This window comes from Barbus barbus (assembly GCF_936440315.1).
Source record: "Barbus barbus genome assembly, chromosome: 32".
Lineage (NCBI taxonomy): Eukaryota > Metazoa > Chordata > Actinopteri > Cypriniformes > Cyprinidae > Barbus > Barbus barbus.
In genome coordinates, this window is record NC_136760.1 from 18,972,194 (window position 1) to 18,996,710 (window position 24,517).

At 35.7% G+C, this 24,517-nt stretch overlaps 4 protein-coding genes across 4 annotated transcripts; 3 read left to right on the forward strand and 1 right to left on the reverse strand.

Moving 5' to 3' along the window:
* The first annotated feature begins 324 nt into the window (after positions 1 to 324).
* Positions 325 to 3,909, forward strand: LOC306852608 (uncharacterized protein). The gene is made up of 2 exons (XM_079389585.1): positions 325 to 575; positions 1,426 to 3,909. Exon 2 carries the CDS (start codon positions 1,436 to 1,438, stop codon positions 3,380 to 3,382), a length of 1,947 nt encoding a protein of 648 aa, XP_079245711.1. The 5' UTR covers positions 325 to 575; positions 1,426 to 1,435; the 3' UTR covers positions 3,383 to 3,909.
* A 1,040-nt stretch (positions 3,910 to 4,949) lies between these two features.
* Positions 4,950 to 5,651, forward strand: LOC306852721 (uncharacterized protein; the record flags this gene model as incomplete). The annotated part of the gene is made up of 1 exon (XM_079389786.1): positions 4,950 to 5,651. One exon carries the CDS (start codon positions 4,950 to 4,952, stop codon positions 5,649 to 5,651), a length of 702 nt encoding a protein of 233 aa, XP_079245912.1.
* A 6,882-nt stretch (positions 5,652 to 12,533) lies between these two features.
* On the reverse strand, positions 12,534 to 18,536 carry LOC306851982 (CD82 antigen-like). Its single transcript, XM_079388530.1, has 9 exons — positions 18,459 to 18,536; positions 17,665 to 17,732; positions 17,352 to 17,415; positions 17,110 to 17,240; positions 15,630 to 15,704; positions 15,314 to 15,421; positions 14,689 to 14,859; positions 14,520 to 14,603; positions 12,534 to 13,209 (listed from the first exon to the last, which is right to left on the reverse strand). Exons 2-9 carry the CDS (start codon positions 17,728 to 17,730, stop codon positions 13,138 to 13,140), a joined length of 771 nt encoding a protein of 256 aa, XP_079244656.1. The 5' UTR covers positions 17,731 to 17,732; positions 18,459 to 18,536; the 3' UTR covers positions 12,534 to 13,137.
* A 2,432-nt stretch (positions 18,537 to 20,968) lies between these two features.
* Positions 20,969 to 21,421, forward strand: LOC306852722 (galanin peptides-like; the record flags this gene model as incomplete). Its single annotated transcript, XM_079389787.1, has 3 exons — positions 20,969 to 21,052; positions 21,142 to 21,196; positions 21,309 to 21,421. 3 exons carry the CDS (start codon positions 20,969 to 20,971, stop codon positions 21,419 to 21,421), a joined length of 252 nt encoding a protein of 83 aa, XP_079245913.1.
* Positions 21,422 to 24,517: the final 3,096 nt, after the last annotated feature.

Consider the following 24,517-nt stretch of genomic DNA (forward strand, 5'->3'; position numbering starts at 1 on the left):
CTCTTACATTATATGTATATAATTAAATATTATACAGCTATCATAACTTCAGGAATTTGTTCCACCCATTAGATTATATTTTCGAAGCCTAATTTTTATGTGTTCGTTCATTCTTTAATGTTGTCATTAATGTTAATAACAGCTTGTATTATTAAAAATGCACAATTCCACTCTATTTGTCAACTCTTAAAATAAATCCATTGCAAATGCCCAGTTACTAGAACCACCGCACTATTATTTTTTTAGTCAATTCACATTTTGTTATGTAACTTTATATGAGTGAGCATACATCATTTCCCCTCCCACAGGCTCTCTCTCCACCCCACTCACCATGCGCTGTAGTCCGTAGAAACACCGTAGACCAAAATAGCAGAGACAGGATTGCGTTTTAATTCAAGACAAATTCAGATCATGTTGTAGGCATTCCCCAGGTGGTGAGTGAGGAAGTCATGAAGGCGCACATCTCTGCGTTCACGGGATAATTTCGTCGTGGTCCTAAAGCCGCCGGCCTCCACCTGAGATCGATTTGTGATTCATTGTCAAAGACACACACGTCTCTCCAGAGAGCACACAAGGTACGTAACGTAAATCACATTTTGTAGGCATACTAAAGAGATAAAAAACGATAGCATTTTTTTTTGTTATGCTGTGATTATAATGAAGTGACTGCAAATGTTCAGCGGTCCTAAAGCCAGCCATTTTGTGTTATGGTGCAAGCTAAAAGAGCAGTTGTATGCTTTAAAGACATGTTCATTAGTTTTTTGTATTCGCATTGCTTCTGTTTGGTCATGGTCGTTAATAAATTTATGTTATCATCGAAATGTAATTCAGTTTTGTACACAAGCAGCTGAGATGCCAACTTCCTTTGAGAACAAGAGCATCTTTCCTAATTGTCCCTGAGGTCCTAATGCCGGCCATTTTGTGCTGCCTGCCCCATTAAACAAAATATTCACCATAGTTTCTGCCCAAATACTATATATTAGTTTTATTTTTGTACGCTGTACGTACATCACACTAAATACTACATGCTAGTTACTACAGTTATTGTTCTTATAATAAATCTGTGTTAATTTGCCTCCATTGTCATGAGATATAATATACTAAATGACTGAGGAAAATGCATTTTTAAAACAAAATTAACAGTAAGTTTTGTGATCATGGTATTTTTACAGAAGTTTACAGAATAATAATAATAATAGCAACAATAATAATTAATTGATTTATTATTATGTAATATTAATGTAATTGTGTAATATAGTTTTCCTAAAAAAATGAAGTTGGAACAAAGAGTAACATATAACAAAGAATAAATAAAAGTATATATAAATGAATCGGTCAAATGTATGTAAACAAAGTAAATGAACTAAATTAAATTATAACATATAAATTCAAGGCACTCATTGTGTATTTTGTTGTTCTCTCCAGCATCATCAGGATGGCTTCACCCCAACCAGGTAGCCCACCAACCGCAGAGCAGTTTACACCACCGCCTTCTGAGACCGAGCCCAACAAAGAACCAGACAACTCATCAGAACAATCTTCAAAAAGAAGAGGCAAAGGGAGACCGCCAAAAACTTTGCACAGTTTTAAATGCTCGACCTGTCAGGAGGTCTTTACCAGCCCTTCAGCTCTACAAAGCCACAAGCTGTCAGTACATGGTAAAGACAAACAGCAGCAATACACCTGCGGTAAGTGCACAAAGACGTTCTCCAGCCGGGCGCAGCTTTCCAAGCATCAGCGCTCCCACTCTGCTCAGCGTCCGTTCCAGTGCCCACACTGCCATAAGGCTTACAAGACTCCAACTGAGTTACGCAACCACAGCCGTTCACACACAGGAGAGAAACCGTTTGTTTGTTTTGACTGTGGCAAGGCATTTATGCAGGCCATTTGCCTGCGTATCCACATGACACAGCACAGTGGTGAAAGGCCTCACTCTTGCCCTCATTGCTCTAAGAGTTATCCCACACTATCCAAACTCAAAGTGCACCAACGATCACACACCGGGGAGAAGCCTTACTTCTGTTCCGAGTGTGGGAAGAGTTTCGCCGACCCTTCGGTGTACCGCAAGCATCGGCGTAATCACCAAGGCCACCGGCCGTATTGTTGCGGCCAGTGTGGCAAAACGTACACGGAGCTGAAGGACTTGAAGAACCATGAGCGTTCGCACACGGGCGAGAAGCCTTACTTGTGCTCGGACTGCGGCAAAGCCTTCTCCCGGTCGTCCTCTTTGGCGTGCCACTTGCGAATCCACTCCAAGAGTAAGCCGTATCAGTGTGAACAGTGTGGCAAAGGTTTTACTCAGCTGTCCTCGTACCAGTCCCATCTTCGTACCCACTCGGGTGAAAAACCCTTCTTGTGTCCACAGTGTGGCAAGATGTTCTCCGATCCCTCTAGTTTCCGCCGACATCAACGGGCACATCAAGGATTCAAGCCGTACCCTTGTGACAAGTGCACTAAGAGGTTTCGGCAGCCTGCGGACCTTGCGGTGCATCAGCGTGTGCATTCCGGTCAGCGGCCCTACAAATGCCAGCGCTGCGATAAAGCTTTCGTCGCTTCGTGGGATCTGCGACGCCACATGCTAGTGCACTCTGGTCTGCGGCCTTTTTCTTGCACGGAATGTGGCAAGTCCTTTACGGAGCGCTCTAGTCTGAACAAGCACAGAAGGGTGCATTCAGGGGAGCGTCCTTACAAATGCCAGCTGTGCTTCAAGTCGTTTGTTGTGTCGTCCAGTTTGCGCAAGCATGAGAGGACACACTTGTCCGAGAGGCCGTTACAGGTCCAGGCTGCTCCTGAAACGGCTCAAATGTTTCCCACCACCCTTCCCCAGTTCTCCTGCTCTCACTGTGATATGATATTTGGAACATGGGAGGAAGTGCAGGCCCATTCCAGCCTACACACTATCTCTCCTCCGTCAGATTCTACGGTTTCGGCTTTACCTATTGGCCCATACGTTTGTGTGACCTGCCAGGCAGAGTTTGTTCAGCTGGCTGATATGCAGGCACATGAGAAACTGCACCCCAAGCCACGACCTCACATTTGTGACGAGTGCGGTAAGGGTTTCCTGAATAAAACCGGGCTTCGTAAACACCAGCGCATCCACTCAACCAGTCGGCCACATTGCTGCGCTGTTTGCGGAAAGGCTTTTCTTTTCGCCGCCTACCTTCGCAAACACTTGCGCACTCACCGCGACACTGAGACTTCATCCTCCCTGCCACAGACAGATGTAGTGCACAGCCAACCCCTGCCATCCCCACCAAGTGCTGCTTCACCGTCGGGATCTGAGCCCACCGCTGTTTCTCTAACTGTTCCGGTGACTGTGCCGGTGTCGGCATTTCAGACCATGCCAGCTCATGTGTATATAGACAAGGAAGAGGGACTCTGAACTTATTGCTGACTGTGTCAGCTGCTTTGAGAGAATCTTGCAAAAACCCTGAAAATCAATAAAATCTCATTTTTAAATCGTATTAAATGCTTCAGTGCATAAATAGCCACAAAATAATGGCTTTAATTTGCCTTGATATTGTACAAAAATGTTTTTCTCTTTAGAAATGTGCCAAGATTGCTGAGAGGTTTTTATTTTTTATTTTTACGGTATGTCTGAATCAAAGAGTCAGTTAATGGTTTTGTCCACAATGTCATAATCACAGATTATGTAATCTAATATGTCATGTTTATACACACGAAATCAGTGTAATATTTGAATTTTGATTTTAATCACAGGACCTTATTTTAAATCAATATTTTTTTTTCTCCATCAACTGACTACACAAGTTTATACTGTATTTTATTTTTTCTCAAGTTTAAACAGCTGTAATTATTTGAGTGTTTTTTTTAAGGCAACAAGAATGTGTATGTGGTGGTAAATATGACAGTAACTTTTTGGACATAATATAATTTTTTTATGCTGTACAACTAAACAATATCGCCTCTTGTTCTTCTTTATATGTCCTAAAGCAAAATTGAACTTCATGGATTTTTGACCGTTTGGTATAGAGTAATATTTATGATTTGAAAAAGGTCTCATTTATAATACCAGTCACAATTTTTTTTTTCTATGATCTTAAAAATGTTTAATCTAGTTTTGTAGACACAAAGATATGACTTTCTTTACAATATATTTTTGTCATTAAATAGATGAGTATGCATAGATAGTGAAAGAAAGAAGCTGACAGTTCCAATTTCATAGCTTTGATGACTTTATTGTTTTTTAAAATGGTAATTAGTATTGGTTAAAAAAAATAGCAGGTGTATCAAAAAAATTTAACTATAGAGTATGCCATTAAACTAACATGTCATTTAAATTCAGTTTGGAAAATAATCTAGAAAAGGAATGAGCAGTAAACATTTAATATTTGAAGTTTGTTAAATATAGATATTAGTATTATAGACAAATACAAATCGGTTTTGTACAAAAGCTACTAGAGATCTTGTATTAACACAAAGTTAAGAAAAAAAAAACTGTGGATAAATGTGAGAAACCATTTTTGATGACACGTTCAGTTACAGGCTATATATTGAGTGAAGCTCAAAATTACAACAACTTCAGCACTGGACAAACACACAAAACCTTCGTTCCCTATAAAAAGGTAAGTTTGGTTCATATTCTTTAAACAAAATATCCACACTGCTTTTTGAAATCATGTTGATGTTGTATCTCACAATGCAGTGGTTCCTAACCCTGGTCCTGGAGGCACCCCAACACTGCACATTGTGCATATCTCCTTTCTACTAATGAGCTGATGACCTGAATCAGGTGTGTTTGATTAAGGAGACATGCAAAACGTGTAGTGTTGGGGTGCCTCCAGGACCAGGGTTGGGAACCACTGTCACAACGTATCAAATATTTAAGCAGATACCAAATATCTGTAATATAACTGTAATTGAAAATTCTCCCTTTTTTATGCAGATACATTATTTCCATAAAGAAGACAAATCCACCCTAGAGAGCGATGGCAGCGATAGTTACCGGGCTCATCCCAATCCTCCGCACTGCGGTGGACTCCACTGCCACCTATAAAGGTCGCACCATGTGGTTCGGCCTGCTCTGCATCCGCCTAGTGACCGTCTTTCTGGCTCAGTTTCCATGGAAAAGCCTAAATGAGGATTTCTACTGTAACAGCACTGACAACTTTTGCATTAAAGCTTGTTTTAATAAACACTTCGACAATTCTATAGTGATGGCATGGCATTTCCTCTTTATCCTTCTTGTGCTCTCGGTCCTTCTCATGGAGCTGTTTTCCTCCCATCTTCGATCTTCATTCCAGAAGAAGAAGGAGAAAGAAATGGTATCTCATCGTGAGCAGGGAGCTGTCACTAATCCCACCATGACTGTTGGTGGTAGGATGATGATAGACCTCCACAAAAGCAAAAGCAGTGTGGTGGTGTACCTGTTCAGCATCATGCTGCGGATTGCAGTGGAGGTTTTGTTCGTGTGTGTCTTGTTCTGCTGGGTTCTGCCTAAACTGAATGAAGAGTCATACCTCTGTTATGCACAAAATTTTGGTAAATGTTCAGTTCAGCAATGTGTGGTCCGAGGGGCAGCAGAAAAGAGAATGTCTGTCTATGCATTACTGTTTATGTCTGCCCTGGTTATTATAACAAGTGGTCTGTTCTTTCTCTACTCAGTAGGCCACTATCTCTGTATTGGTTAACAAAAGGTTCCCATTGAACACAAGCATATTAAGTAGCTTTAATGCATCTGTATATAAATTGTGTTTCTTTTTTTCTCTCTTTTTATGGTTTACAGATGAATATTGTGAACCGTATTTACTATATTTTATAGTTTAAGTTTAAATGTAACTTTGCAATAAACCAAGAACAAAAAAATAGTTATGGAGATGCTTTTTGGCTCTGTGTGGTGTTTCTGTGTCTGCATTTTTGTTTTGTTTGGTCTGGGTAAGAAGTCATTTTTTGTGTGAATGCTGACTGAGCTGTTTTGTTGTAGAGTTCAGCTGTTGTACTTGTCAAACCTCTGACAATGTACAAGATGATGTTTTAGAAAACAAAGAATCATCATCATTGCTTTTTGTTTTTATTTCTTTATATTATCCTCTACTTACATTTACATATAGTAAATTAGAATCAATTAATAACTATGATAGCTGTACGTTTTTAATATTTTAAGTAGCATGAGATAAAACCAGACAACTGTAAAATATATTTAGCTGATGGAGCACATTAGTTGCAGAGATCTGTGTTGCAGCACACGATTTCCACCTGAGGAGGCACCTGAGCATTACACTCCTCAATTTTGGCACATCTGCGCACCTCACCATCTACAAAAAGAAATGCAGAATAGCTTAAATTCAAAATAACAAATTAAATAATACTCACTATGAATCATTGCCCTCCATCATTTGATGCAACTAAATCTCAGTTTACACATGCAATAGAACTTAAATAAGAAACTATCCTATTTTTATCAGTTTCAACATCTGAGGAAAAGAATATAGTCAACTCACAGGCTGGACGATGCATATTGATTTTAATGCAATGGTCAAAACCACTGCTGCATTCTTTCTCCTCCATCTTATCACAGGTGGGATTGTCTTTGTTAATATTCTGGCAGAAGTTGCACCTCAGTGCCTGTGCAACTAGTGAGATCACAATTTTGAAATCTTTGTTATATTTTGATTTAAAAAAGCTTCTGTGCTGAATTCATTATAATGCCCTATTATACATATATATATATATATATATATATATGTACTTTATATGTATATATATATATATATATATGTGACCCTGGGCCAAAACCAGTCTGAAGTCACACGCATATATTTGTAGCAATAGCCAAAATATATCAAAACTTAATTTTTGATTAGTAATATGCATTGCCAAGGAATTGGCCACTTTAAAGCCAATTTTCTCAATATTTAGATTTTTTGTACCCTTAGTGTCCAGATTTTTAAATAGTTCTATCTCGGCCAAATATTGTCCTGTCCTAACATTACATCACGGAAAGCTTATTTATTCAGCTTTCATATGTTGTAGTAATCTCAATTTTAAGATTGACCCTTATGACTGGTTTTGTGGTCCTGGGTCACATATATATTACCCAGTTTATTGTAATGTCAAAGTCAAAATTGTTTCCCACTTACCACAGAGGGCACCTAAAAACATGATCAGAACCAATGTGCGGGATCCCATCTTCGTGTCTTTATCAAACTGACAGTAATAAATAAATAATTAATGATAATGAATGAATGTGCATATATATATATATATATATATATATATACAGACGTGGTCAGAATTGTTGGCACCCTTGGTAAATATGATCAAAGAAGACTCTGAAAATAAACCTGCATTATTAATCCTTTTGATCTTTTATTTAAAAAAATCTAACCTTTCACTGAACTAAAACAATTGATAATGGGGGGAAATCTCATTATGAAATAAATGTTTTACTCAAAATACACGTTGCACACAATAATTGGTACCCCTAGAAATTCTTAAGAGTAACATATGTCTGAAGTATATTCCCATTCATATTCACAATTTTGAGCACTCTGTGGGTGATTATGAACATGAAATTATCCAGCCATGGCTTTCTGTTTCACAGAAATATAAATAGGAGGGAAAACAAAGTCCAAATTCCCTTAATCATCCATCACAATGAGAAAAACCAAAGGATAGATTTCTGATGTGCAGCAAAAGATAATTGAGCTTCACAAATTAGTGAAGTGGTTTTAAGAAAAGAGCTAGGGCACACTGTAAACCCCACTGTTGTCATTAATAAAGAAATTAAGTTAATATAACTTGACATTACTTAAAGTACTAAGTTTTGGCATCAAAACTTAAACAGGTGTATTTAACTTACTCATTTGGCAGCAAAAACGTTTTAATTAATATTTTAAGTTCTCTGAACTCAACATTTTAATTCATTTAAATGTTTCACCATGTCTCTGTTTAAAATGATTGGTCGCGCTTGAAATTCTGCTTTGACAACCGCGCTGATTGGTCGATATAAGTTATATGACACAAGGCGGGAATTATTTTTTTTTTCTTTGTCGTGCTGAATTTTGCTGAAGCAGCAGCAGGACAGAGGCACTAGCAGAAACCATCTGACAGAAGAAAGACAAAAGTTAAATTAGTAAGTAGAGATTTAAACGCTCATATACACTTTTCTTTATTGATTTACACCTTATTCTAATGTTACGTTTTTCGTTTCACTCCAGTAGCAGCACAAGTACGCTGGCGGTAAAGCAGGTGGGAAGAGAGTCGTCCTGAAAGATTCATTAGAGTGACGTTACACAGGTAGGTTAATGATAAATATTTAAGTGTAAAATTCGCTTGGTTGCCGTTTTATTTTTGGAGAATTTTGTAGTTATAAACACGCATGAGTTACTAACTTTCTGTAAGAACATTTTAATTTCCCGTTTAATTTTTTTGGTTTCTTCCCCCAGCTGCACTTGCTGCAGGCGATTATGAAGCAGGTGGGGACACGCATGGAGTCGTGATAAAGGCCCATGGATTACGCTGGTAAGTTAATGTTTAACACGTCTGTACATTTTGGTTTATTGTCTGTAAAAGGTTTTATTTTGGAGTTATAAACACGCCTGAGTTTCTAATTTTCTGTAAGAACATTTGAATTTCCCGCCTAACCGTTTTCCTCCCCCAGCGGCACTTGCAGGCAGGCGGTCGTGAAGCAGGCGTGACAGGGATGGAGTAGTTATGAAGGCCCATGGATTACACTGGTAAGTTAATGTTTAACACGTCTGCACGTCTTGGTTTATTGTCTGTAAAATGTTTTATTTTATACGGATGGACAAGGTATAACGTTAAATGCGTTTAGGTTAATATGAACATGAGCTTGCAACCATGTGAATTAACTTTAATTTGATAATGTTTATTCATCTTCACTAGATGTCCGATGATCGCAGCTCGAATCTTGACGTTCCAGTGGGGATTGTAATAGTTGAAGATGGGACTACTCTTCAGCCTCTCTCCTCATTTGGGATAGTAATTGAGGGAAAAGTGGTGATGGACAATCTACATGACCTTCCTGAATCAATGTGCCTTCTGTTTGGACTAATTTTTTTTGGTTTGAGATTTTCCAGTTCCTTGTGCGTTATAAATACCATGGTATTAATCTGGACCTACCACAGTGTTTTGTACGGTAGGTTTGTCGTCATTCCACAGAATCGTGCAACAAATTTGAGTGTCCTGTCATTGAATGTGAACAAACTACATTCTCTGCAAGTAAAAGGTTCGAGAACAAGGAAAAAAAGTCAAGTTTCCACTTTGCTGGTAATTTAAGTTGCACTTAAATTACCCAAAGTCACTGAAGTACACATTTGAATTTATTCAACGCATTCTCCTTTCCATGGGGCAGAAAGACCTGCAGCCTAAGATACAATCCTTGGCTAACCAGCTGTTCCATTAAAATGGATAAACAAGATCAGCACATGCATTTTCCTAAAAACAAAAAAAACACTTAAGATACAGCATGGAGGGGTCCCTTTCTGTTTTGTGCTTTTTCTTGTCAGCTGAGATTAAAAAAAAAAAAAAAAAAAAAAAAAGACCTTTACATTGGAAATTAAAAACATTTTAATGTTAACAGTCAGTAAGACTTTTACCAGCAAAGTGGAAACTTGTCTTTTTTTCCTTGTTCTCGAACCTTTTACTTGCAGAGAATGTAGTTTGTTCACATTCAATGACAGGACACTCAAATTTGTTGCACGATTCTGTGGAATGACGACAAACCTACCGTACAAAACACTGTGGTAGGTCCAGATTAATACCATGGTATTTATAACGCACAAGGAACTGGAAAATCTCAAACCAAAAATGAGTTTACAGTTTTGTCTCTTCTGAAAATGTGACAAAATGTCTAGATAAAAATAAGCTTACCATTTGGTTGTTAATGTGTCTTTTAAAATGTGATAAATAATAGGTTTACATCTAAAAACAGTTTACCGTTCAAAAAAATAGCTTATGTTCAGGTCTTCTAAAAATGTGAGCTTATGATTTTGTTCATGTCTTAAAAATGACTGAATGTGATCTTACAGATGAAAATAGGAGTTTGCTGTTAAAATGAGCTCATGATTTTGTTCATGTCTTTTAAAAATGTGGGCTTACTGTTATAAGAAATGAAATGTAAATGCAGTATAAGCCTAATAAAGTGGTTGATTTGGGGAAAAAAACAACTTGTTTTAATGATTTATAAATTATTTAATACAAGTAAAGAATATATAAGCTGAAAATTTGGTAAGTTTTGTCTATTAGCCCTTTTAAGTTATCTGTACTTAAACATTTAAGTTAATTCAATGAAGAGACCACATTTGGTTAACTCAATAAATCGAGTTGTCAATTTTACATTACTCAAACGAACTGAGGGAATCACTTTCCTCAAATCATTTGAGTACTCTCAACTTATTAGGGTTTACAGTGCAGTGAAAATTCCCATTTCCACCATCAGGGCAATAATTAAGAATTTCCAATCAACATAAAATGTTACAAAAATGCCTGGAAGAGGACGTGTATCTATATCATCCTAATGCACGGTGAGAATTAGAATTTGAGTGGCTAAAGACTCCAAGGATCACAGCTGGAGAATTGCAGAAAATAGTCTCAGGGTCAGAAAACCTTCAGCCCCTACATCACATGTTGTTCGGGAGGTTTAAAAAAAAAATATCCTAGCTCATCCAGAAACAAACTCCAGCATATTCAGTTATCAGACACGACTGGAACTTCAAATGGCACTGGCTTCTATGGTCACTAAAAAAATAGCTTTTTCGCTGCAAACACTCAAGATGGGTTTGGTGAACACATGGATAAAAAAGTACCCCATGTGTACAATGAAATATGCTGCTGTATTTTTGATGTTGTGGGCCTATATTTCTGCTGGAGGTCATGGACATTCTGTTTAGACACATGACATCATGGATTCTATCAAATACCAACAGATAAAAAAAACAAAAACTGACTCTGTTAGAAATCTTATAATGGGCCCTGTTTGGATCTTCCAACCGGATAATAATCCAAACACAAACCTCAAAAACAACACAAAAATGGGTCACTGAGCACAAAACCAAGCTTCTGCTATGGCCATTCCAGTTCTCTGACCTGAACCCTGTAGAAAATGAGTGAGGTGAACTGAAGAGAAGAAGCACCAACATTGAGCTGGGAAAAGGGTCTGGAGTGATTCTGGATGAAAAAAAATGGCCACTCTTGTCAGGTGTTCTCTAACCTCATCAGGCATTATAGGGGAACATTTAGAGCTGCTAAACTGGCAAATGGAGGTTTCAAAAAGTATTGAATAAAAGGGTGCCGTTAATTGTGGCCAATGTGTATTAGAGAAAAACATTTATTTCATAATGATATTTTCCCCCATTTTAAATTCTTATTCTCCAATGAAAGGTTAATTAATTAATGAATTTTCACAGCTTTCTTTGATCATATTTACCAAAGGTGCCAAAAATTCTGACCAAGTCTATATATACCCTGATAAAAATAATTTTTTGGTGAAGTAAATACTACATAAAAACAAATGTAATGTATACATTAAATAATTTAGTTCAGGCAAGAATTAAAAACATTTAAGTAAATTCTATATTAGTACTCAATTTAAGTTTGTAGAAATTAAAGTTTGAACATAAGTATATTTTACTTGGAATTGTTTGTTATGTTTACAAGGATTCTTTAAGTAAATATCAAAGTTATGATCCCGTTTTCCCATCACGCACTGGGGCATGAATAATTAAAAAGGTAAAATTCTTCACTGTTTTATGGTAGCTTTTGTTGTTAGGTTTAGTAGCTTACTGTTTTGTGTCATCTGGAGTTGATTTTCTCCTCAAAATGACCCATTCATACTCGGACACTATTCACTGATTGTCACCGTCATTGTGTATGGTGTACCAAGTATTGAGGTCTCTATTCATTTGGGTAATAGCTCATGAAAGTGGACATATTATCTTAAAATATAACAAGCTGTCTGCTTGCTTGCTTATATGTTTGTAAGTAAATCACATGTTTTAATAGCATGGTTGTTTCCCAGTGCTATGCTGATTGAGTACATTTTAGAGTGAATTGTACAAAAGTATTGCAGAGCTAGCTTAAAATAATTAAGTAATAATAACTACATTTACTTATTTCCTTTGCTAATTTTACCTAAGTAGATTTTACTTAATTCAATATATACATTTTACTTAAAATGTATGTGTACAAAAACAAAATAAAAATTAAGTAATTGTTTTTTTCAGTGTATATGTATATATATATATATATATATATATATATATATATATATATATATATACTAAAAGTACTGTAAAAATAGTCTGAAAATATCCTTCTTACCTTCTTAGTCTGTAGTGTTGCTCTGGAATTAATGAGGGAGATGAACACAGCATGTATTTATATGATACCTGATAACAAGTGTACTGTCCTCCTCCCTGCCCTAACAATAACTTGATATGGTGTATTACATATCCCATGTACCATTTAGATCTTAAGTTTAAATAAATACCTAAATACATTTATGACAAAAAAAAAAAAATCAACTTTATGATATAATTTTTGTTTTATTTCCATTTAGCAACAGCAGTTTTATTACAATTACTCTGTTTTTCAAAGTGTATTTACACAATTTACTTACATTTATATACTTTAAATTCAAACATTTTTTAAAAGCCAGTGTGTACCACTTGTCACCTTACATAAAAGCAGCATATAATTAAGGACAATTTGAATTTTAATATTTAAATGTAAAATACATATTATGAACAGTATCGCACACATTGCCTCAATATTGAGGTCATTTGCTTTGTGTGCACAACAATGGTGAAATATTATACTGTCCCACCCTAATGTTTTTCTCACCCACTGGCTAAATTGAACAAATGAGAACATTCTTAGTCGCATGCACATATTTTGAGAATTAAGAAATAAAAGTTTATATCTTTTAAATATAATATGAACAGGTTCAAATTATTTGTACTTTTTCATAAACAGATAAAAAAACATATAGCATCTGAATAATTAGGAAAAACATCAAGTGACTGCCTTTTGAAGAAAAAAATATCTGTATAAAACAATCAAATACTGAACAAAAAAATAATAATCTCATAAGAAACACATCAACAAAACATCAAATATACGAATATATGTTTTTCCTCACTGATCCTGGTCATCTTAGTGGAGAATTGTGTTGTAATCCGCAGAACCCTCTTTATACAGACACATCGAAAGGATCATACCACATATCTGCAAAGAGGATGAAAGATATATATATATATATATTTTAATAAATTAATCATCCATGTTTCAACCTCAGTTAACCATTAATATTCTACCTTTAGCAATGTACTAAATTAACTATTCTGGTCAAACACTGCAGATTCAAATGTTGGGACCAAGTCAATGGATGAATCTTCACACCACACACTAGGCTACTATTATAACAGCACAATAAATCTACCTTGCCAGTATTCCACAGTGAAATCTCTGTGAGGGAAGATATAATTATAAGTAACCACTGAGGCCTTTGTACAATCATATTTTGTGACTCCGAGCTCACAAAACAAACAATACAGTTACAGTCACACAGTTAGAAAAATCATAAGAAAAGGTGCAGCTAATACAGCAAACTCTCTAATCTGAGAAACAATATTATGCAAAACAATACTATGTTTGTCCACACTAAGTAGTATCATGCATTATTTTACTTATTACACATTGCTCTAGAATTCTTGCTTCTGATTGGTCAATCGTAGCAGTCAAAGGATCTTATTGGCCCATGAAATGTCACTGATTGCTCTATCTTGTTTTAAACAAATGCAACTATGCAATCTTATGTCTCTGTTGCTGATTGTAATAAAAAATTGAGAACCTCAGTTTTGATTGTAATATTGTTGTGTTCTTCTTCTTACTGCTAGGCCGACTGATTTGCGATTGATTTAAGATAGTATACAGATAAGATTATAAAACAATTTTGAATCAGTATTTTATGTCCAGCTATTTATTTTTTAATGAGGAGCTGTATAATAAGTAATGTCTACTTAGTATTTCAAAATAACCTCCTTAAGGCTGCAATACGGTTTGTTGAGTTTGTAGTGTCTTGTAATCTGGAAGTGTGTGATCCTCATTCGTTTAGTGTATGATGTTGTCCAGTTTTTCTCTGTAACCGTACAAAGTTGGCAAGTGTATGATGCCTTTAGTGTTTTAAAATATGTTCAGATTTAAAATGTGTGTGTTGTATTCCAGCCTTTAAGGATAAAACAAGACTGACAGTATTTCAGCATGCAAAAATGAAGCACTCAGACACACTACACTAGTCACAAACTGAGACCTGGACAGCTGAACATGGCTGCCATGAGACTCTCTAGGGCAGCAGCGGTGTGTGCGATTAAGGCAACAGTAAGATACAAGGCATATCCACTGAAGACACTATGAGACAGAACACCATTTTACTTTGTTTATTCTCATTAACTCTAAGTTTGGACAGTAAAGGATTATAGTTTTTATATTTGGATTTTCTGAATCGGGTGTAAAGTGTTTGGTGACAGCTTGCTTACCTCCACCACAGTAATGGCCAAAATAACCACCACAATTATGCGAAGATTTTCATTCAGCCATTCTTTTATATTCTTACTGCAACCCTTTGAGAGAGAGAAAAGAGTGTGATGTGTGATGTTGGAATACAATTTACCCAAAAATAGTTAGAGGGCAGAACTGAAAACATACCTGATTATAAATGCCACATGTGTAATTTGAAGCATCTGAGAAACATTTGAAACATTTTTGATCATCTATTTCATATGTCCCATTGACAGTGGCATTGCCTTTGACGTAGCAAGAACAGGGTATATATTCCTCCGTAAAGTCGGCTTTTCCATCCCAACCACAGCATTTGGCCTGTGGAGATATAATGGTGGAGGTGATATCCTGTTTCAAACTTTCCAAAGTAACTGTCAAAGTTTGCTTTCAAGTTCTAATGATATCATATTAGCATATACCAAGGGTCACCTCTGGCAGAAATAACTTTTCTTAACTTTTAATTGTTAAGTTTTTTAGCTGAGTTGCTGCTTTTTCAATTTACATTTAAAATGAGCTAAAGCAATGGCACTTAAGCCTCGTGTAAATATGTAAAATCCATTTGTGCTGGTACTACATGAATCATTTTTGTGGCATTATACACTTCTATCATTTATGGAGTTTTCTTAATTCTATGTGTGATATTTACTTGGAAAATGTGAGTGCAAAAACTTGTAAAAGAAATAATAATAATTTTTACTTGTTTTTTTCATATATAGTTTTCTTTTTGTTGTTTACTGCTGTGTGCTTTTGATTGCAGTACTGTGACTCTCACCTCGTGCTGAATGTACTCTAGAGTTATTTCAAAACTCTTGAGACTGGAATCATTCCTTCCAAATGACTTCATTAGTTGAAGAGTATGCTCTCCTAGTGAACTAGCCAACTGATTAAGAGTGGGAAAAAAAACAAGTTGAAGATGTTTTGGTCATGATTATATCTGAAGCTTTATAGGCATATATAGCTTTCAAAAATAGATATCAATCAAACTGATTTAAAACTTGACACCAAAGAGGATTAGTTAAGTCATGTGCTGGATTGTTCTTAAAAGCCCAACACCAAACTGGGACTGCTGATCCTCACGCTTGAGTTACCTCAGTCTTCTGGGTGTAGACAAGAACCCCACCCACTATCTGAGCCGCAAGAAGAACCGTGAGCAGGATAAAATACTGCAGATAAATAAAGCTTATTTTAACACACTGTTACAGCAAGTGGAGCAGATAAACATACAGATGAGTTACAAAAACTGTACCAGGAACATGCACAATTCCCAAGAGGTTGGTGACTACTACTAAGATCTTACAGTTTTTCTCAGTTGCTTTGGTACATTTCTCGAATCATCCTTGACATTTGCAAAACAGTAAGTGCATTTCTCAAAACAACTCGTACAAATAGCAAAACACCATGGATTACCTGCAAAAGCCAGTCTCTTGCTCAAAATACTTAGTTCATCTCTCAAAAATAAATATCTGTGTCAATGAACATGTCAGTGCCATCAGAATGACAAGTCCTTGTGTCATTGTGTACGGATAAGACAGTCCAATTGCTTAGTCATGTTGTCAATATAACAGTGTACTCTGGAGGGATGTTCTGATGTAAACTATGGCTACAGTTTGGATGACAGTTACTGTACTGAAATGCAGAAGGCTGCACTTCTTATGTATGCCATATTTCCTTTCAAAAGTACAAATTTACACATTACTGTATGTGGGATATTGATTGAAAGAGACTGTTTCAAAATGTTTGAATTATTGAGGATACGGTCGAGCTCCCAATTTTTAGCTGCACCCTTCAGCCATTGTAAGGCCATGATTGACAACATTATTTCATCTGATATGCACCTCTGTCCTTGGCCTCTTCTTCCTCTTCCTCTGTTTTGCCTCTGTACCCTTCCATGCATCCTTACTCCTCTTCTTCCTCTCGGCTGTTGACCCTGATCGTTTTCTGGATGTTCATCCATCGTCAGAATTTGTAACTTTTGTGTTGTCCTCTGTCTATATATGCTTTCCAATTGAAGGGTGATGAAATGCACCTTTGGGCTATTTCAGAGAATTGGTTTATAATTGGTTGATCTATATTCTCTTCATTAGTGAGAGTCAAGATTCACTTGCACAATTCATGGCAAACGTACAAAAAGTCTAATAGAGATGTGTAGAAAATATGCTTGACAGTTTATGACAACTAGATCAACCATTTTATATTTAATGACTTATACGATGAACTAATGACTAGATGTTTTGAGGGGTAAGACAATAGCACAGAGATCTATATAATACATTTTGAGCAACATGACATAAGCAATTGATAATGTAGGAAACAGCAGAGAATTGTACATAATCATTTGCATGGATGTACTAAAGCATTTGCAACCTGTTCAAAGAAATGAGAAACTGCTTTTTTGATGTGCACAAGTGATACAATGATGTGAAGATTGAACAGGTAGTTCTGAGAATTTCAGTTCTGATCTGAGAAATGTACCAAAGCGACTGAGAAAAACTGTAATATTTTAAGAGTTCTCCTAACAAATAACCATATTTTTTAAATCCATACAGTTTTGGTTTTCTGAAAACTCACAGTTGCCAGCAGGCATTTGACAGTCTTCAGAGAGCCCAGACATCCTAAGAAGCCTAATGACATGGTCACAGATCCACTGCCGATCAGCAAGTAGGAAAAGAGAGAGATGGAAATGTAGGGAGTAGAGGGCACTGCAAATGACATTGAGCAAATTCTTTAATAGTTCACAATATATAATAATTAATAGACAAATTATCAAAATAGGACTATGATTTCCGCACTCAAATAAATGTAACACTTACTGAGTATCATGTTCTCTGAAAGTAGTATCCATAGTCCCATAGATAAGAGGAGTGATCCTAAGAGCTAAATGAGACAGTTTCTGTTGAAAAATCACAGTCCAACAGCAATCCGACATGTACATTGTATAAAATGTAAAAGTTTGGCCTTGCTGAGACCAAAAAGGCAACAGTTATATTGCTGTAAGAAAATTATCTCATTGTACCAAATGGTATTGTAATGTATGTATTTTATATTTTTGGTATATTATAAAACACTTTATTTTATTTCATTTTAGACCAGTTAACTGTGTCTTATGACTCATTAGCAACTTACAAAGAATATCAAGTTGAAGAGAAAGAGGAAGTATTTGATGAGACTGAGACAGCACTCAGATGCCATATCTGTGAGCACAAAATATATAAATATTAAAATCATTTTATAAGAACCAGTGGAAATGGTTAAAAAATAAAAATAAATAAATGATATTATCAGTAGCAGGCTGATAAGCAGAAAATATGCCATATTGTTCAACTTTAAGTGTTCACAGAACCAAGCTGGTTTCACAGTTTTATTTAAGAACAGCATGTGAGCTATATTTGTTTTTGTATGTTTATATGGATTTGCTGCCCAGAAAGATACTACAAAATAACCCCGGCTCCTTTTCTCAAGCACAAAAACAGAACAGAGTACAGGAAGTATCTTCTATTCTCATATTTCCTTGCCTATGGTAACGAAACCAAAGCTATCATTTTACACATGCATGCCATTAACTATTCAAGTACTAGCACAAGGGACAAAAGTGCTTTGTTTGCTGTTAAGAAAATTTGAGAACACGTCCTTCGGTGATTACGTAAATTGAGATTTTTTAGGGCTACATCCTGTATAATGGTTAAAACAGACAGTTTTTGTTGTTGTTGTTATTTCCCCTTTTTATAATGTAACTTTTTTGATAAAATGTAACATTTATGCAACTGGCTTTTCAGGAAATGGTGTCTCAGATAAACAATGTTTCTATATTATCAACATCTAACTGCCATTTCTCAGAACATTTTAATAATTTGACTGATTCCTTATATTGTTTTCTAGAATCAATTGTTTTACAAAAGAAATAAAGATGTAAAACTTACCTTAAACTGGGCAAAGTCGGTAAGGTTACACGGAGGGTAAATGAAATGTGGTGGCTTCACATGAGATCACGTGAAACTAAATTTAGCATAAATAAAATTCTTAATTCTCATTCGTTGTATTGCTTAAGAGTTCCTGTCTGTGAGCAAAGCATCTTTGACTATACTTCAGTGGAAAGCATGTGTACAGAACACCCACCATAAATAAAATATAAGCCCTAGTCACAGACTCTTACAGCTTTTAGATTCATACACTCCCCGCTTATTCTTCTGAATTAGCAGCATTTAATTTGAAATACAAGGTATATTATGTGCCATGATATGACATTTTGTGATGTTTTCATGTTTTCCACAGGCTGCAAGATTTAGAACAATTAATAGATTTGACATTTATATATATAAAAAAGCACTGAATAGTTTAATCTGTTTTCATCTAACTGTTTCCACGATGCATATGATTTCAGCTGCTGCCTAAAACTTCAGGATATCAATTTCTGAGAGGGGACAAAAGAAATGACCTCTGGTATAAGAGCTGACCTGTGCTTAGCAGAAGATGAGTGCATAAAAATGAAACACAGGGGGCAGAGATCAGGGTTAATTCATCTGAGGTCACTATTATGCCTCCCACAGGAACCTGAAATGTCAGCTCTCATTCCCTGTTTCAACACGCTTCCTGGTCGGCCTGTTCACCCCCGCCACAAATGCAGCTTTAGCACAATTAGTTGTAGCTAATTAGGTGGAATGTTTTAGGGTTTCCCTGTTAATGGATAGAAAGGAGCAGTAGGTGCTGTAATTATATCTAGGGCAAAGTGCTGTTATTAAATGGAGAAAAGCATCATGGATTGAAATGGATCTCAGTATTGCCTCTTGTGAATCCAATGGATAGATAGATAGATAGATAGATAGATAGATAGATAGATAGATAGACAGACAGACAGACAGACAGTCAGACAGACAGACAGACAGAGAGACAGACAGACAGACAGACAGACAGACAGATAGATAGATAGATAGATAGATAGATAGATAGATAGATAGATAGATAGACAGACAGACAGACAGACAGACAGACAGAGAGACAGACAGACAGATAGATAGATAGATAGATAGATAGACAGACAGATAGAGAGACAGACAGACAGACAGATAGATAGATAGATAGATAGATAGATAGATAGATAGATAGATAGATAGATAGATAGATAGATAGATAGATAGATAGATAGATAGATAGATAGATAGATAGATAGATAGATGGATGGACGGATCGATGGACAGATAGATAGATAGACAGACAGACAGACAGAGACAGACAGACAGACAGGCAGATAGATAGATAGATAGATAGATAGATAGATAGATAGATAGATAGATAGATAGATAGATAGATAGATAGATAGATAGATAGATAGATAGATAGATAGATAGATAGATAGATCTACACTACATCTATGTTGTTGTTGTTGTTTAGATGTTTGGCACTATTCCTCCTCCTGTCCTGTACTGCGTAGCCTTGCTTACTGTCTGATTAATTCTGTCTCATCATTCTCTGTCTTTCCTCTCTCTCCCATCTCTGTAAACAGCACCAGTAATTATGAGAAATGAACAAATGAATGTCATAGTAATAGAGTTTCATTATGTTAATATGCTGTATGCTGCTGGGTGTATAAAAGACAGACTGTCCCTTATTCAGACACACACCTGCAGCAAACCTGCTGTTTGAAGGTTACAGACGGACTCTTTTTTTTCTGGAATCCGGGGTTTTTATAAATATTTATAAACAGCAACTGTTCTCTTATAAGGTAAGTATTATCTATGTTGTGTTTAATGCTCCAACCACTTTAATATTTTTAAAATTGTGTCTGTGAAGTTACAACTTGAGGCAGAACATCTAAGATACAATTGATTAAATTAAATGATAACAATACAAATATGCATACACTCAAAAAAAAAAAAAAAAGGTTCCAAAAGGGTGTTTTTGCAGCAGTGCCACAGAAGAATCATTTCAGGCTTCCCAAAGATCTGTTCTTTTTTTAGCGTGAAGAATATTTGGATGCTAAAGGTTTTCCATGGAGCCAAAAAAAATTAATAAAAAAATCATTTATTTTATAGAAGTGTACAAATGTCTTTATCATATTTGTTGAATATTATAATTGTTTTATTGAAATCCGGGGAGGAAAAGGCTAACAAAAAGAATATTTCAGATTAAATGGCTATTAACAAGTTTGGAAAGAAGAAACAGCTGCAACACAAAATCTTGATCTTTTATTTAAATATTTATATTTAAAAAAGTAATCTCAATCTTGCGGTTTTACACTGGTGAGTTTTACATATTTATTTATAAATACTGATTCTTTTCTAATGTCATCCTTTATTAATGTGATCTGGCAAACACCTAACACAACCTATAAATACAACAAAAAAGAATGAATAAGAATTGTTTTAAAATGAATATTTTTTCCTTTACAATGCATAGATGTATATGTTACATATAGTCTATGTCTTTTTCACAGATGCAGATTAGTTGTGCTTTACTCTGTATCTCGCTGTGTGTCTTCACTGCACATCTGTCAAGGATCCATGGCATGACCCTCATGGTACATCTTCTATTATCTCTTCTGAAGCTCAACAAGATGGTTGTTTTTCCGTCATTTCTTTTATGAGTCTCTCTTTGTTAATCCCACAGAATCCAGAGAAAAAGGGATGGACTCTGAACAGTGCTGGTTACCTACTAGGACCTTGTAAGTTCATCGCATTCAAATAATTAGACACACTTGAAAATATTGTGCAAATGTGTATTTTAAGTATTTAATATTGGTTTATTGCGTTGATTTTGTTGCTGTTCTCTTGCAGATGCTCACAAAAGTCTTAATGTAAGACACAGAGCTACGGGCAAAAGAGACATGTGGAATGAAAGTTCAAGCTTACCAGCATCTTCATACAGTCAGTTCTTAAAGCATTTATAATGACTTTTATTATTATGATTAGGCTATTACAGCCTTACAACCTTATTGATATTAAGGAATAATCTGAAATGTTAGTACATTCATATTTTGTGATCAAGTCCCCTTCTAAAATATTATTCTTGGTTATTCAGTTTGTTAGTTTTTTCCCCCTAGTATTTTATTTTTCTAAAGAGGTCTACTTTCTTATTCCACAGATGATTCCTATCTTCTCTCACTGCTGGGCCATCTTGCATATCTGCAATTAAAAGGTAAATCACAAAGTAGTTTGATTGTTTTGTTTCCTTTTATTTCTAGTAACTGAAAAAGTATGTGATTCTAGGCAAGTAAAAGTACCGTTTTTCTTTCAGAAATGGGAATGACTGAAGATTTCAGTGGCTCTTTAATGAGTATGAAGCAATAACAAAGTATCTCTGTTTTACTGTTTTGCAACAGTTGCCCTCTAATACTGTTTTCATATATGTTTTTATAATTTTTAAATATGTACTAACAAGTAGCTCAAATTGGTAAAATGCATAGATTAATATCCCATGAATCATGCTGATTTGACTCATCTCTCCACTCTCCATCTTGAACCATTGTTGGTGCATAATTTTCTGCTTTAGAGATCAAATAAAGCACTTCATGACAAATGTTTTAAAAGCCATTACGCTTATTCCATATAAAACGGAAATTGAGGTGATCAGGGCATGTTTTGTAGAATATTATGTAATGAAGAGCAGAGTTTTAGCATATGGCGCCATCTAGTGGCAGATGCATGAAACGACATTCTTGTAAATGGATGCTGTGTTATTTAGGCTTCACAAAAGACTTGGACATTAGTTACTTTTTAAGGAAAGTAATGTGTTACGTTACTTTTGCCTTACTTGTTGTCACCTGAGACGGGTTTGCTTACAATAAATAAACCCAAAAGGCAACTGTAAAGGCCCTTTCACACCAAAAGTGAAACGAATAAGATTCTAGCTGAAGGAAGTGCTTCTGCTTCTGCCTCTGCACTTACTCCCAATTTCTCTTAACATGGAGACAGTAGTAGAGTTGTCAGTGAATAAATCAATAAACTGTCATTTATTTGAAAAAGTAATTTAGATATTTTCCTGAAAATGTAAAAGTAATGCGCTACTTTAGTTACAAGAAAAAAACGTTAAATAAAATAAAACTAAAGAAAACATTGTGACCAGTGTTTTACTTTTTAAAAGAGTGAATATAATCTCTTAAATAATATGAGGATATACAACTGCATGCATAATACTCAAAAGAATAAATAGGCCCACTGTTAAAAATAGATGTAAATGCAGAATAACACGTCGAAGTGAAAACAACAACACTACTAAGTGTTTCATGGATTGTAATATATATTACTATGATTAAATTAGCTTCAGCCATTTCTGAAGTTGTTTTTAACTTGGTTATCTACAGAGACATCAGAAGAATGCTGGAGGCAGAATGAGGCAGATGGGAAGGGGCGATTTAGGGCTTGGGGGGGGTCAGATGGGGTCCCTAGAAGGATGGCTGCCTAGTTTCGCATGGTGATTATAACAACATCTGAGCTCTTAACATTTTTCCAAGAACTATTTCAAAAATTGCATCTGTGCTAAATATACCCCATCCTATCAGTCCGTTTATCCTCAGTCTGAACTGCTCATCATGAACGGAGTTTTCTAAAAAGCACCTTGTATCACACCTTCTGGTCAAAGAAATAATCGCTTTCGTGATTGGTTTGTATCCGTTTATTAAGTCAACAGGAATTCACAAGATAATAAGATTTCAATCAGTCGTCTTCCTGGAAGATGGGTTGACATTTTTCATCTTCACGTAGAAAGGCCAACCAACTGTAGATTGTATGTGTAATGATTCTGTAGTGGAAAATGTTGACTGACAATCACTGTGTTTACAGAAATTCTTGCACTCAGCTTGCTTATGGCTCCAATATGGCTTAAATGTCGCTTGGATTTGTAAAGGTTACATTAGATTTGTGCAGTACCATTAAGCTACAATAGTTTTGTTTATTGTATGTGACAACTGCAAAGCTATAAAATTAGCAGACCACTTGTCACATAAATGCCACCACAATTAGAAAGAGCAAGCATAAAAGAAAATACGTGAGTTATAAATCACTCGGGGTCAGTTCCAGACATCACAATAATCCATTAACCAGAGCATCGTGGTAATGTCACGATTTAAAAGTGCTGGTATTAATTAGGTTGTGCTTATATGATGGACAGCCTGTCATCTACTACGGTGAGCCAGAGTCAGAATACTGATAAGAGGGTTCAAGGTAAATGAGAATGTTTAACTGCTCAGCAGGACTAGGGTCATTTTAATGCCACTGCTACCAAGAATCTGCAGCTGTGAAGAATCAGACAGCTTTCTTGACGTGTCCCATTATGTGTTAAAAGGTCCAGAAACCCGTATGACTCAACTGAGCACGTCACTAAGTGACTAGACACGGATTGGAAATTAGTATAACTGGAAATCAAAAAAGTCGATGTGGCAGACATACACACACACACACAAACATAATCTTTCCTCAAAGAAAAAGATCCATCCTCGAAGCAACCTTGCACTACTTAGATGGACCTTACTCAAGTTAATTAAATATACTAATGATCAATCGACCCTTACTTTGCAGTAAAATAGCAATTAGTCTTAACAATTGAACACTTTCATTTTCCTGTCATGCCTGTGGTTGCAAGTAAAACAATTTTACATTCTATACTGTTGATCAATCCTCACAGGATGCATAAATTACTTACATATGCAAGGGCTGTGGCAATGTTCTTTCTAAGCATCTGAATAGGATGTGAGGACAGTGAGAAATGTTACAGACAAGACACTTGTGTATTGATATTATCTCAGTTTCTTGCATTTTCCTACTTTCCTTAATAATTTCCTTCTAGGAAATCTGCACAGTTAATTATGCGGTTTTATCTTGTAGCAGATGAATCACTCCTGGTATTTTCACTCTTGTCAGTTTGAGGCAGGAAAAGAAGGCATTTCAGACATTATCTATGGGAGAAGATCATTTTGACACACTTTCATCAAATAATCTCTCATGTCAAAAATATTTAGCACATTAGAAATATGCAGTGAATTTTTTAA